At 50.4% G+C, this 13,051-nt stretch overlaps 1 protein-coding gene across 2 annotated transcripts in view; it reads right to left on the bottom strand.

Annotated features, from left to right (window-relative positions):
* Window positions 1-351: 351 nt before the first annotated feature.
* The window catches only part of LOC103109610 (mas-related G-protein coupled receptor member A2-like), a 52,021-nt gene continuing 39,321 nt past the window's right edge, over window positions 352-13,051 (bottom strand). The window contains exons 2-3 of one of the 2 annotated variants that reach the window (XR_009545738.1): window positions 494-2,145; window positions 352-449 (exon numbers count right to left, since the gene is read on the bottom strand). Coding sequence is in view for 1 of the 2 variants with exons in the window: in XM_060177424.1 (XP_060033407.1) it covers window positions 749-1,732 (984 nt within the window). In the remaining variant the exon portion in view is untranslated. Of the gene's footprint in view, window positions 2,146-13,051 lie in introns of both variants that reach the window. The other variant, XM_060177424.1, reaches the window with a different exon arrangement.

Genomic DNA, 13,051 nt, shown 5'->3' on the forward strand with positions numbered 1-13,051 from the left:
CTGTGTGCATTCTCTCTGGCCCAGGCTGCCCTGTGAGACAGGCCTGGTGTTTGTCACACTCACATCTGACACTCAGGGGACTTGGTGACACTGCCTGCCCTGCAGGGGAGCCTCTGCTGGGTCCTAGGACATCCCCCCTCCCACACTAGGGGTGGGGCAGAGCAGGAAAACACTGACCTTGCAGGGTGGACATGTCCAGCAGGCCTGTGTGTGGACATGTGGACACACAGCAGTCAGCTGAGAGACAGGTGGGCATGTGGTTCTCGGCACCTGAGCCCCAGCCAGACACCTTAGAGGTCAGGGTTCACACAGGACAGGAGCCCACACTCTGCAGGTGGTGAAGGAGAGGGGTTTGCAGCACATGCCCTGGGGGGCTATTCAGGTCAGCATGGGAGGAGGTCAGAGGCCTGGCCTGTGGGGTCAGCCATGAGAACAGACCAGAGGGGACCCTACAGGTGGGACCTTGTGACTCTCTCTCCAGAGTAGAGGGCACAGAGATCCTGAATGAATCAGACTAGCACAGGAAACTTCTAGATGGGAGACAGAGAGAAGTGAGCTAGATGGACCCCGGGGCAGCCTGCTGTGTCTGCCGGGCCATCCAGGGCTGTGCACACTACCTGATCACTGGCCATTCTGACGCCCACAGCCAATGGGCAGCTGGGAGGACTTTGTCAGTGACCAGACCCTGGACCCACAGCCCTGTCAGCTGGGTAGGAACTGAGTCCCAGCACAGCTGCCCACTGCAGGCTCAGGGGCACAGGCTGTCCTGACTAGGCACAGGGACCCCTCTGTCCTGCTCAGCTTCCTCCTCCTCATCTGTCACTGCCCTCTGGAGCACTTCCCGGAGTGGCTTCCGGCCCCCTGGCTGCCTGAGTCTCCCCACAAAGAAGTAGATGACGGGGTTCACCGCGCTATTCAGGACCAGGAGGAGTCTGGCGATGGCAAATAGAATATCAATATATGTTCCATCTGGTGATAACCAGAGAACAAAGTACAACACATTATGAGGCAGCCTGAGCAGCAGGAAGGCCAGCACGCTGAGCAGGATGGTCAGGGAGAACCTGCTGGGCTGCCTCCTCCTGGAGCTGCACTGGACCCGGATGAACAGAGTCAGGCTCGACACACAGAGCACCAGAGAGGTGAGGAAGGGTGTGACACAATAGAACCAAAAAACTATGGGACATCCAACATCCACAATGAAGAAACACAAGCACACACTTATTACTGAACAGGAGCCCACACCCCAGATGAGGGCACACAGAGTGCAGGAGAGATGGGCTGGTCGGTGGCATCTGTACCAGAGGGGGCAGAGCACAGAGACACAGCACTCTGTGCTGACGGCCATCAGTAGGCTCAGACTAACCAGGGAGGAAGAGTCAATGGCTGAATATATGACACCTCCAAGGTCTTCTATGTAATTGGGTAAAAGATAACATACGGCCCATATACCATTGACTAAGAGGAAGGTGACATCGGCCACGGCCAAGTTGAGGATGTAGACAGAGAAGGGGTTCCTCTTTAAGCGGAAGCCCAGCAGCCAGATGACAGCCCCGTTCCCCACCAAGCCAAGGAGGCAGATGAGCACTGTCACCAGGTGAACTTTATCCCAGTCAATATATAAATCATAGTAACTTGAGCTTTCAATGTATGTGCTGTTCCCTAATCCATTTCCTGCTGTTGGAGACACAGCCCAGTGCCCGGCGTTCAGTGCAGAGAAACCTGTGGTGTTCATCCTGGGCTAGGAGGCTACTGCTGGCCCTGCTCAGTGTCCCCTGTGAAGGTGGAGACTGAGCTCAGGGGCACCGTCTCTGCACACACTCAGGCTCAGACCTCCCCAGCCTGGGACAAGGACACAGGCTGGGCCTCTGGGGAGCCCCTCCCAGGCAGGACCTGCTCTCACAGCCTCAAGGCTTCAGCAAGCAGATGAGCCCTGTCCTGACCCCAAAGTCCAGTCTCTCCTGACACCCTGCAGAATCCGGGATACACGTGTGCCCAGAGCCCAGGACAGAGACCCTGTGATGCTGATGTCTGAGCCTCCAGGGGTCCAGCTGGGTCCCTGCTGTCCTTTGGCCTCTAGATCTTCCTCAGTTGGACTCTCCTCTCAGCAGGGCTGACTGTTCTGGAGAACTCCGTAAATTACAGATGCTGTACAAGTGAGGAAATAGAATCATTACGTCAAAGTAATATTAAACCTTTAAGTCAAAGACATCACTAACGAATGTTACATGTTTTTGTTTTTTCAGCTGTTATTTATGTGAGTTACCAACATGAAGGAGAGAGAGATAGAAACAGAACATCACTTCAGCACCAGAAGAAGCCACCTCATTGGCAGATCTTGAACCTCAAGGCTTTTAAGTCCAACGCTCTAGCCACTGTGCCACCTTCTGGGCTGCATGTGTACAGACAGCTGTTATTATTATGCCCAGAGGAAACAGTGGTAGTGCTGGCTCACAGTGAGTAGTACTTTCCAACAATCACACAAATACACAAAGTCACACAAATACACACTCCCCCCTCCCCGACACACTCACAACAACAGCTGGAAAAAATGTTTCTAAGTCCATCCAGAGAAGACTGCACAATGTCAAGTTTGACTACAATTGGTATGAAGAATGGAACTTTTTTTTTTATTATCAACAATCAATAACAATTCAGCAACTAGCCAGCCTTTTAGTTTCATGACCACAGAATCAGGCCTTTAAGGCCACCCTGAGCTGAGAGGCTCTGTCCCGTGAGACACTGCTGTGTCTGAGCTCTGGGCGACTGCTGGTCTGTCCTCACACGTCCTGTCCCCACCCTGGCCCGACTTCAGGACTGTCAGGACTGTCCTGTCTGAGGCCAGCGTGTGTCCATGGGCATGAGCTCAGGGAAAGGATGAGACCACCTGTGACAGACAGCACACCTTGTCCCCAGGTTCCCTGTGCTCCTATTCTCACCATGTCATGCCGGGACACTGTCTCTCTGTCCTTTCCCTCTCGTTGTCAGCTCTGAGTGGACACTAACTAGCAAATCCACCACATGGTCATTGGTCCTTCTCACAGGACTTCCTGTGGGACAGAGCAGAGCTGAGGGCTGTCTCACTGCATCTGTGGCCCACTTCTCATGTGACTTTCCTGTGACATGTCCATCAGAGCAGGACACAGAGTGTGGTCACTGCCGCCCAGGCAGACCTGGACCCACTCCCAGTCCAGCTGGCTCTGTCAATTCTGTGTGTCTACACCTGCTCATTTAAACACGGGAAATGGCTGTGTTTTGGTTTTCTTTCTCCACCTTCCCCTAGGCCTGTAGCACTGTGTGTTAAATCCAGTTACCGTGGGCTCACAGAACTGTGGAGTTTCAGGAACGCACGGTGGGCCCTCAGCACAGACCACCCCCAACCATCTTGCCACATCCCTGCTTTCCAAGCCATCCCTTTCCCACACCTCCCTGTGCCCTTCCTGACCAAGAGAGCTGTGCTTCCAGTGTTTCCTCTGGGAAGCTGTCAGCAGATGCCAAACCCTGGCGCATCCCCTTGACTTGAAGTACAACTTCTACTGAACTCTTTTTTTTTCAAAAATTTCTTTATTGGGGAATTAATATTTTCCATTCGACAGTAAATACAAAGTTTGTACATGCATAACATTTCTCAGTTTTCCATATAATAGTACAACCCCCACTAGGTCCTCTGTCATCCTTCTTGGACCTGTATTCTGCTCCCCCCCCCCCCCCCGCCAGAGTCTTTTACTTTGGTGCAATACGCCAATTCCAGTTCAGGTTTTACTTGTGTTTTCTCTTCTGATCTTGTTTTTCAGCTTCTGCCTGAGAGTGAGATCATCCCATATTCATCCTTCTGTTTCTGACTTATTTCAGTTAACATGACTTTTTTCAAGGTCCATCCAAGATCGGCTGAAAATGGTGAAGTCACCATTTTTTATAGCTGAGTAGTATTCCATTGTGTCTATAGACCACAACTTGTTCAGCCACTCATCTGTTGTTAGACACCTAGGTTGCTTACAGGTTTTGGCTATTACAAATTGTGCTGCCAAGCACATATGTGTACACAGATCTTTTTGGATGGGCGTGTTGGGTTTCTTAGGATCTATCCCCAGGAGAGGAATTGCAGGATCATAGGGCAGGTCCATTTCTAGCCTTCTAAGAGTTCACCAGACTGTTTTCCACAGAGTTTGGACCAATTGACATTCCCACCAGCAGTGTAGGAGGGTTCCTTTGACCCCAGAACTTCTCCAGCATTTGCTGCTGTTACCTTTTCTGATGTAGGACATTCTCACAGGAGTGAAGTGGTATATCATTGTTGTCTTTATTTGCATTTCTCTGACAGTCAGAGACTTGGAGCATTTTTTCATGTGTTTCTAGGCTTTTTGGATCTCTCCTGTGGTGAATATTCTGTCCATGTCCTCTCCCCATTTTTTGGATGAGGTCATTTGTTTTCTTGTGGTTGAGTTTGGCAAGCTCTTTATATATTCTGGTTATATATTCTCTTGTCTGATGTATGGCATGTAAAGATCTTCTCCCATTCTGTGAGGGGTCTCTTGGTTTGGGTAGTGGTTTCTTTTGCTGTGCAGACGCTTTTTAATTTGATGTAGTCCCATAGGTTTATGCTTGCCATAGTCTTCTTTGTAATTGGGTTAGTTTCATTGAAGATGTCTTTAAAATTTATGCGGAAAGAGTTCTGCCAATGTTTTCCTCTAAGTATCTGATAGTTTCTGGCCTAACATCCAAGTCCGTGATCCACTTGGAATTTACTTTTGTATTTGGTGAAATATAGTGGTTCAGTTTCATTCTTCTGCATGTTTCAACCCATTGTTTCCAACACCATTTGTTGAAGAGACTCCCCTGTCCCCATTTAATAGTCTGAGCACCTTTGTCAAAGATTAGATGTCCATAGGTGTAGGGGCTCACTTCTGGGCTCTCAACTCTATTCCACTGGTCAGTGTGTCTATTCATGTTCCAGTACCAAACAGTTTTGATGACAATGGCCCTATAATACAATTTGAGATCTGGGAGTGTGAAGCCTCCACTTCTGTTCTTTCTTCTCAGGATTGTTTTGGCAATACTAGGTATTTTCTGGTTCCAGATAAACATTTGTAGCATTTATTCTATTCTCCTAAAATTTTTGGTTGGGATCTTGATGGGGATAGCACTAAATTTATATATGGCTCTGGGTAGTATATTCATTTTGATGTTGTTAATTCTTCAAACCCATGAACATGGAATATCTTTCCACTTCTTTGTGTCTTTTTCAATTTCCTTGAGGAGTGACTCATAATTTTCAGTATACAAGTCTTTCACTTCTTTGGTTAGGTTTATTCTTAGATATTTTATTGTTTTTGTTGCTATAGTAAAAGGAATTGATTTCTGGATTTCAACTTCTTCTAACTTAGCGTTTGCATAGAGGAATGACACTGACTTTTGAATGTTAATTTTGTAGCCTGACACCTTACTGTATTGCCTGATGATTTCCAAAAGCTTCTTGCTGGATTCCTTAGGTTTTTCTATGTATACTGCCATGTCATCTGCAAATAGGGAGACTTTGACTTCTTCTGTTCCAATCTGTATCCCTTTAATTCCTTGCTCCTGCCTGATAGCTATGGTCTACTGAACTCTTAATGTCTCTCTCTTTTTTTTTATTTTTTATTTTATTTATTTATTCCCTTTTGTTGCCCTTGTTGTTTTATTGTTGTAGTTATTATTGATGTTGTTGTTGTTGGATAGGACAGAGAGAAATGGAGAGAGGAGAAATGGAGAGAGGGGAAGACAGAGACGGCGAGAGAAAGACAGACACCTACAGACCTGCTTCACCGCCTGTGAAGGGACCTGCCTGCAGGTGGGGAGCCGGGGGCTCGAACCGGGATCCTGATGGGTCCTTGAGCTTAGCGCCACCTGTGCTTAACCCGCTGTGCTACAGCCCGACTCCCTTAATGTCTCTTTTATCTTAGGAGGTAATCAGAACAAAAAGAAAGTGTAGGAAAGTGCTTAGAAGGTGGTCAGTCAGGATCCCACCAGGATTCTCAGAGAGTCCCAGACTTCCCCTCTGTCCTCGGGACACTGTCTCACTTCTAGCAGACAATCGCACCAGCCAGCCAACCAGCCCCCTAGACTCAGGAGCAGACACAGAGTGACCATGGAAAGGATGCCCCCTCACACCCAGCCTGCAGAGGGAGGATAGAGAGGCTGAGAGCAGAGAAGGAGCCATGGTCCAGGACAGACAAGACACAACACAGACCTTTCTTCTCACCTCCAGAGGCTGGGCCTGAGCTTGGGGGGGCTGCTGCAGCATCTCTGTGCTCGTGGGGTCCTGGGATGTGTCCCCAGTGTGAGCAGAGGGGATCCACTAGCTCCCTGTGTCAGAGGCTGAGCTGAGCTGAGGGCAGGCTCTGTGCTGGGTCCCAGGGACCTTCCTGCCCTTCCCTCCTCCATCACGTGGGTCTGCTCAGAGACTCTCAGAGCCCCTGAGTGCTGGACTTCCCTCCTTGATGCTTTCTAGAAGGTCCCTGTGGAGAGGACCCATCTCCTGATAGGACCTCTAAGTAAGTACAAGCTGAGAAAATAATTAGCAGCAATATGTATTTCATATAATTGAAGAGACATTATGCTTCCTTAAGAAGCACGTACAAAACAAACAGAATGGAAATTGGAGCATATCATTTCCCTAAAGAGCACAGGAAAAGGTGCTCAAAGAGAATCAGTGATAAAATCTCACCCCCAGGAGGCTGACAGAAGCAGGTGTGAGCGCCATTTCCTCTCACTGTTGCCCCTGGAAGGCGCCATGAGCACCTGGAAAGACATCTCCTGCCCATCCGAGGAACAACAGGGCAGGTGTCCTGAGGGTCAGTGAGGAGAGGAGAGAAAATGGGCTTGACTCAGAGCAGAGAGGGAGGGTTCCCCTCCTCCTGTCCGCTTTCTCTTTTTCTCCTAGTGACCAGAGGTTGACTATACAGCTCGGCATTAGAACAGCAGAAGTGCATGCAGTAGCCTTACACATTCCAGATGTGATCACCAGCACCACCATTTGCCAAAGCTGAGTGATACTCTTGTATCTCTCTCCCTCATAAAAAATAGATAAGTACTTCATAAAATAAATAAGTTTTTCAATAATCTTAAAAACATTAATACTGTTCTGGGGAGACAGAGTAATGATTATGCAAGCAACTATTTGCCTGTGGCTCTGAAGACCCAGTTTCAATCCCCAGCAGCACCAGAACAATGCTCTGGAATCTCTCTCTGTATCTTTTTTTTCTTTCTATTTTCTTTAATAAGACAGAGAGAAATTCAGAAAGGAGAGGGAGCTAGAGAATGAGAGAGAAAGACAGACACCTGGAGACAGAGAGGAGAGAAAGTGGTCCTTCCCTTGTGGCCGGTGCTCAGTTCCCACTGCCCACCTTAAGACTTTGTCCTCAGCTGAGCAGGACATGACAAGATGGAGGGTATGAGCCTCAGAGGCATCCTGTCCCCTCCTTGAGCTTAGTGATTTCATCTGAAGCCACAACCTACCCTGTGGGAAACTGAGATTGGAGGTCCAGGATCATGGTGAACAGGTGAAACGACAGTTCATTTACACTGTTGTTAATCATTAAAATCAAGAGAGGATGGATCCTTAGTTTCCCCATCCTCTAGTGTCTTCCCCCTGGACATATGATTTAACTGGGACACAACTCCCAACCTGTATGTTGACTGAAGGAAGAGTCAGTCAAGACTGTGGCGAAACAGGGCCTCAGCTACACTGCTGGTGGGAATGCAACTGGTGCCACTCCGTTGGAAGATTGTTTGGAGAGTCCCTGAGCAAATAAAATGGAGTTACTCTATGACCCAGCGAAACCACTCTTCAGCATTTATCCGAAGAACACACAAACACTGATTGGAAGGGCCATATACAGCCCTGTGTTCACAGCTACATTATTCACAGCAGCCAAAGAATGGGAGCAACCTAAGTGGCCATCAACACACGACTGGCTAAAGAAATTACAGGATAGGGTGGGGGGTAGATAGCATAATGCTTATGCAAAGAGACTCTCCTTCAATCCCCTGCACCACCCTAAGACAGAGCTGAGAAGTGCTCTGGTAAGAAAGAAAGTAATAAAGAAAGGAAGCAAGGAAGGTAGGAAGGAAGGAAGGAAGGAAGGAAGAAAGGAAGAAATGACTCTGCAACCAAAGAAGATGGTCTTGTGTCCTTTGAGAAAGAATGGATGGGACTGGAGGTGATTATGCTTAACAAAATAAGAGATGAATGACAGCTATCAGACGGTCTCACTCACAGGTGGAATCCAGAGATCGGATACACATGAACTTAAGAAAGGAAGGAAGGGAGGGAGGAAAGAAGAAGGAAGAAGACAGAAGCAAGCAAACTGTTTCTAAGACTTTGTGAGGACTGTGGTGGTCATCTTTGGGAGGACAGCGGGTGAGGCTACAGAACGTTGATAGTGGGTGTGATATGGAACAAGACACCATAATCTTATAGTCTTGTAATCCACTAGTAATCACAAAAACCAACCAATCAAGTGAGCAAACAAACAACAACAACGAAACTCCACATGTTGAAGGCAGGGAAGTGACTCTGTGCTGGGGTGCCTGCCTTGCATGGGTGAGGCCCTGGGCAGTACCACAGTTGCGTATTTGTGGATGTACCCTGCTATCCCCCGCCTCCACCATCCCTGGGAAGACAGCCTCTAGCCCTGGTCGAGCCTGTAGATGGTGCCACACAGCCATGGTCATCCCTGTAGGCTCTGACAGCCCCAGGACCACTTGTCTGAGTCCTCAGTGTCAGAGAGACAATGCTACGGTCAGGGAGTCAGGTGGTGGCGCAGCGGGTTAAGCGCACGTGGCGCAAAGTGCAAGGACCATTGTGAAGATCCCCGTTCAAGCCCCCGGGCTCCCCACCTGCAGGGGAATCACTTCACAGGTGGTGAGGCAGGTCTTCAGGTGTCTGTCTTTTTCTCCCCCTCTCTGTCTTCCCCTCCTCTCTCCATATCTCTCTGTCCTATCCAACAATGACAACAACAACAATAATAACTACAACAATAAAACAAGGGCAACAAAAAGGAATAAATAAATATTTAAAAAAATACTACTGTCAGTATCTAATTTGGAGTGACCCATGCACCCTGAGTGCTGTTGGTGGGTGACCTCAACCTATGTGTGGGCTTCAGCCCAGCTTGGAGGGTTTGAAGAGCCCCTCAGTCTCCCCTTTGTTCTAATTAGTTAACTCTGTTCTAATTAGTTAGCTCTGTTCTGGCTCCTACGCTATTTAATATTTACATCAATGACCTCCCAGAAACCTCTTCAAGGAAGTTCATCTACGCCGATGACATCTGCTGTGCAACTCAGGCATCCAAGTTCGACATCCTCGAGGAAACTCTCACGAAAGACATGTCTCTGATATCTGATTACTGTAAAAAATGGCAACTAATCCCTAGCACTGCAAAAACGGTATCATCTGTTTTCCATCTACACCATACCTCGGCCTCGCGTGAGCTTAATGTGCAGCTTGGCGATACGAGAATCCGGCATGAAGCCCAGCCAGTCTATCTTGGCGTTACTCTCGATCGCACTCTGTCATTTCACGAACATCTCATAAAAACTGCAGCAAAGGTGGGCGTGAGGAATCACATCATTGCAAGACTGGCCAGCTCCTCATGGGGCGCGAGCGCTTCCACACTACGATCATCCTCTCTGGCATTATGCTATTCCACTGCAGAATACTGTGCCCCAGTATGGTTCCGTAGCCCCCATGTCCACTTGGTCGATTCCAAATTATATTCCTCCATGAGGATCATTTCTGGAACCATCCGTTCCACCCCGGTTCCATGGCTGCCAGTTCTTAGCCACATCGCCCCGCCAGATATTCGTCGGGATGCGGCATCATCTAAGTTCATTTCCCACGTCTCCGCTCGACCGGACCTGCCAATATACGTGGATATCTTCGCCCCACCCTGTCCAACGCTTGACGTCTCTTCACCCAATCTGGTCCCCTACGCCTACACTGAACTTCTCTGTTCCCGACTCTTGGAAAGTGAGTTGGCAGTCAGCTGAGGTCAAGAACAAACACCGCATCACAGACCCCTGCAAGCGTCAACCTGGCTTTGACCTAGCACGTTATGATTGGGCCCTCCTCAATCGCTATGGAACAGGCCATGGCCGGTGCGCCGCTATGTTCCATCGCTGGGGAGCCAGAGACGACCCGAACTGCCCCTGCGGCTCCAGACAGACTATGACCCACATAGTCAACGACTGCCACCTCTCCAGATTCAAAGGAGGTCTCGAAACTTGACATCAGGCTCAACCTGACGCTGTGGACTGGCTACGGAAGAAGGGCAAACGCTAGAAGAAGAATCATGTGCAAGGAGTCAGGTTCAAACTCCCAGCCCCCACTTGCAGGAAGGGAAGCTTTATGAGTGGTAAAGCGGTGCTGCAGGTGTCTTCTCTCTCTCCCCACCTCCCTTCTCAATTTCTCTCTGTCTATATCTAATACATAAATAAAATATCAAAGAAAGGAACAGTGTAAGAATCAGCAAGAATGGCAGAGGAGAGACACCACAGTGCTGCTCCACTGTGCCTGGTGTTCCCACGAGGCGGCCCTTTTGCATGGTAAAGTGTGAGCCCTCTCCCCAGCCCTGAGGACCTGGATTTTAACAGGATCAGCCAGGCCACAGCCCTGGGAACGGGTGGGGTGGACACAGAGGGGGAGGCAGCTGAGCCCGGGGTGCGGGTGGGATCTGGGTGCTTCCTCCTGTGGAGCCTGCAGCCTGGGAAAGGCCACACTGCTCAGCCGGGGGAGATGTCTCGTGCCCTGTTGCTCTGATCTCATGGTTTGTGGTCTCTGAATGTATCTGTAGACCACGGCCCTGGGGGCGGGCCAGGGCCTGGATGCCAGCGCCCAGTGCACTGAACTTAGTGAAGAGTTTGCGCTTTCCTCTGCATGGGGGGGGGGATTGAGGGGGGTCCTGCCAAGTTCCAGCACAGGAGGTGATAGGCGGGCAGAGCTCAGCTTGCAGAGGCAGGAAGGAGACCCTGGTTTGCACAGGGTGCCCCTGCCAGAGATCTGGTCACCACCCCAGGGCACACTGTGATAGCAGGGTGGTGGGGTGGGGGAGTGGTCTGAGCCGGCAGCCCCATATCCCATGGGGGACTTGCCCTAGTTCCAGGGGGAGGGTGCCTGGCTTCACGCAGGGCAGCTCCTGGTCTGGGAATTCCTGAGCAGCTGGTCTGTCTACACCACAGTGTCATGTAAACACAACATGGCTGGGTTACAGTACCTAGAACTTTGGGTGACAGTCAGTCCACAAGTCAGGGACCCCAGCCCAACCAGGCTTCAGATAGCCTGGGAGGGACTGCTTTGCCCCCAGCCGCTCAGCCAGTCCTGGCCAGAGGAAGAGGTGCCCTTTCCCCACCCCCACCCGAGGGGCCCTTGCTTCCTGCTCTGAGACTTTACGAGTGGGAGTGGCCTGGCACTAGCCTAGCTTGGCTTTGCCCGTGTGCTGAACTTTGCACATTCAGTACCACAGACCTGACAGAGTGCCACCTGGGTGTGGGGACACCCTGGCTGCAAGGCACCAGACACACACACACACCCCTGCCTCCGTCTCTGCAGGAAACCTGCCTCTCAGGAATGATGGACAGAACTACATGGGGCTAGGGACCAGGTGGTGGCAAACCTAGTAGGACGTATAGTCTCTCTCTCTCTGTATATATACTTTCTCTATATAGTGAACTTCATTTATATTTATTTTTCCTCCAGGGTTATCGCTGGGGTTCAGTGCCAGCACTATGAGTCCACTGCTCCTGGAGGCTATTTTTCCCATTTTGTGGTCGTTATAGCTGTCGTTGTTGGATAGGACAGAGAGAAATGGAGAGAGGAGGGGAAGACAGAGAGGGGGACAGAAAGCTAGACACCTGCAGACCTGCTTCACCGCCTGTGAAGCGACCTCCTTGCAGGTGGGGAGCCAGGGGCTCGAACTTGGATCCTTATGATGGTCCTTGTGCTTTGAGCCATGTGCGCTTAACCCGCCATGCTACCGCCCAGCCCCTTGAAATTCACTTATTTTGGATAGAGATAGAAATGGAGAAGGACCCTGGATCCATACTCCCAGAGAGATAGAGAACGGGAAGGCTATCAGGGGAGGGGTGGGATGTGGAGATCGGGTTAGGGGAATTGTGCGGAACTGTACCCCTCTCATTCTATGGTTTTGTTAATGTCTCCTTTCTTAAATAATAATAAAAAAAAAAGACAAAGAAATGGAGAAGGACGAGGAGACAGAGAAGGAGGGAAAGTGAGACACCTGCCTGCAGCACTGTTCCACTGCGTGTGAAACTTCTCCTTTGCAATTGGGGGCCAGGGGCTTGAACCCGTTTTTTTTTTTTTGCACAGTTGGCTTTAAGCATGCATAAGGACCCAGCTTCAAGCCCCCCTAGCCTCCACCTGTAGGGAGGGAAGCTTCATGAGCACGGAAGCAGGGCTGCAAGTCTCCCGCTACATTTTCCCTTTCCTCTCAGTGTCTGTCTCCACCCAAAATAAATATAAATATTTAAAAACCAGCAAACAAAAAGACACCACGAGGGGGGGGGGGGTTTGAGAACAGCAAGTTTACTACAAAGAGTCGGGGTCACAATGGGGCCATCACGCCAGAACTTTCTAGAAGCCCGGGGGTGGGGTGGGGGAGTAGGAGAGCACCAGGTGGGCCGGTTTCGGGATCTCGGAGGCACTTGGCTGGCTGACACTCAGCCGGCAGCAGGAGCCCTGAACCGGGGAGATGCGCCCTCACCGGCGAACAGGGGTGTAGTGGCCCGGACGGAGGGCAGGCAGTGGGAAGGGGCGGCAGGAGCACCCCATGGGGTCCCACTTGTCTAGGAGGAAGCGGATGCCGGGTGGGACACCTGGCTGTGTGGGCTGGAGGGCAGCATCTGCAGGAAGAAGCAGGCCCGTGGCTGCCCTGGGTGACGGGGCTCTTGCTCCATCTGACACCAGAGGGGGCGACCCTGCAGCTGGTGATGGGGGTCCGGGAGTCTGGGCAGTCCATGGGTCCCAGGATCCTCTCAGAAGAGGCTGGGCAGTAGGCAG

The sequence above is a fragment of the Erinaceus europaeus genome, chromosome 17 (assembly GCF_950295315.1).
Source record: "Erinaceus europaeus chromosome 17, mEriEur2.1, whole genome shotgun sequence".
In the NCBI taxonomy this organism is placed as follows: Eukaryota; Metazoa; Chordata; class Mammalia; order Eulipotyphla; family Erinaceidae; genus Erinaceus; species Erinaceus europaeus.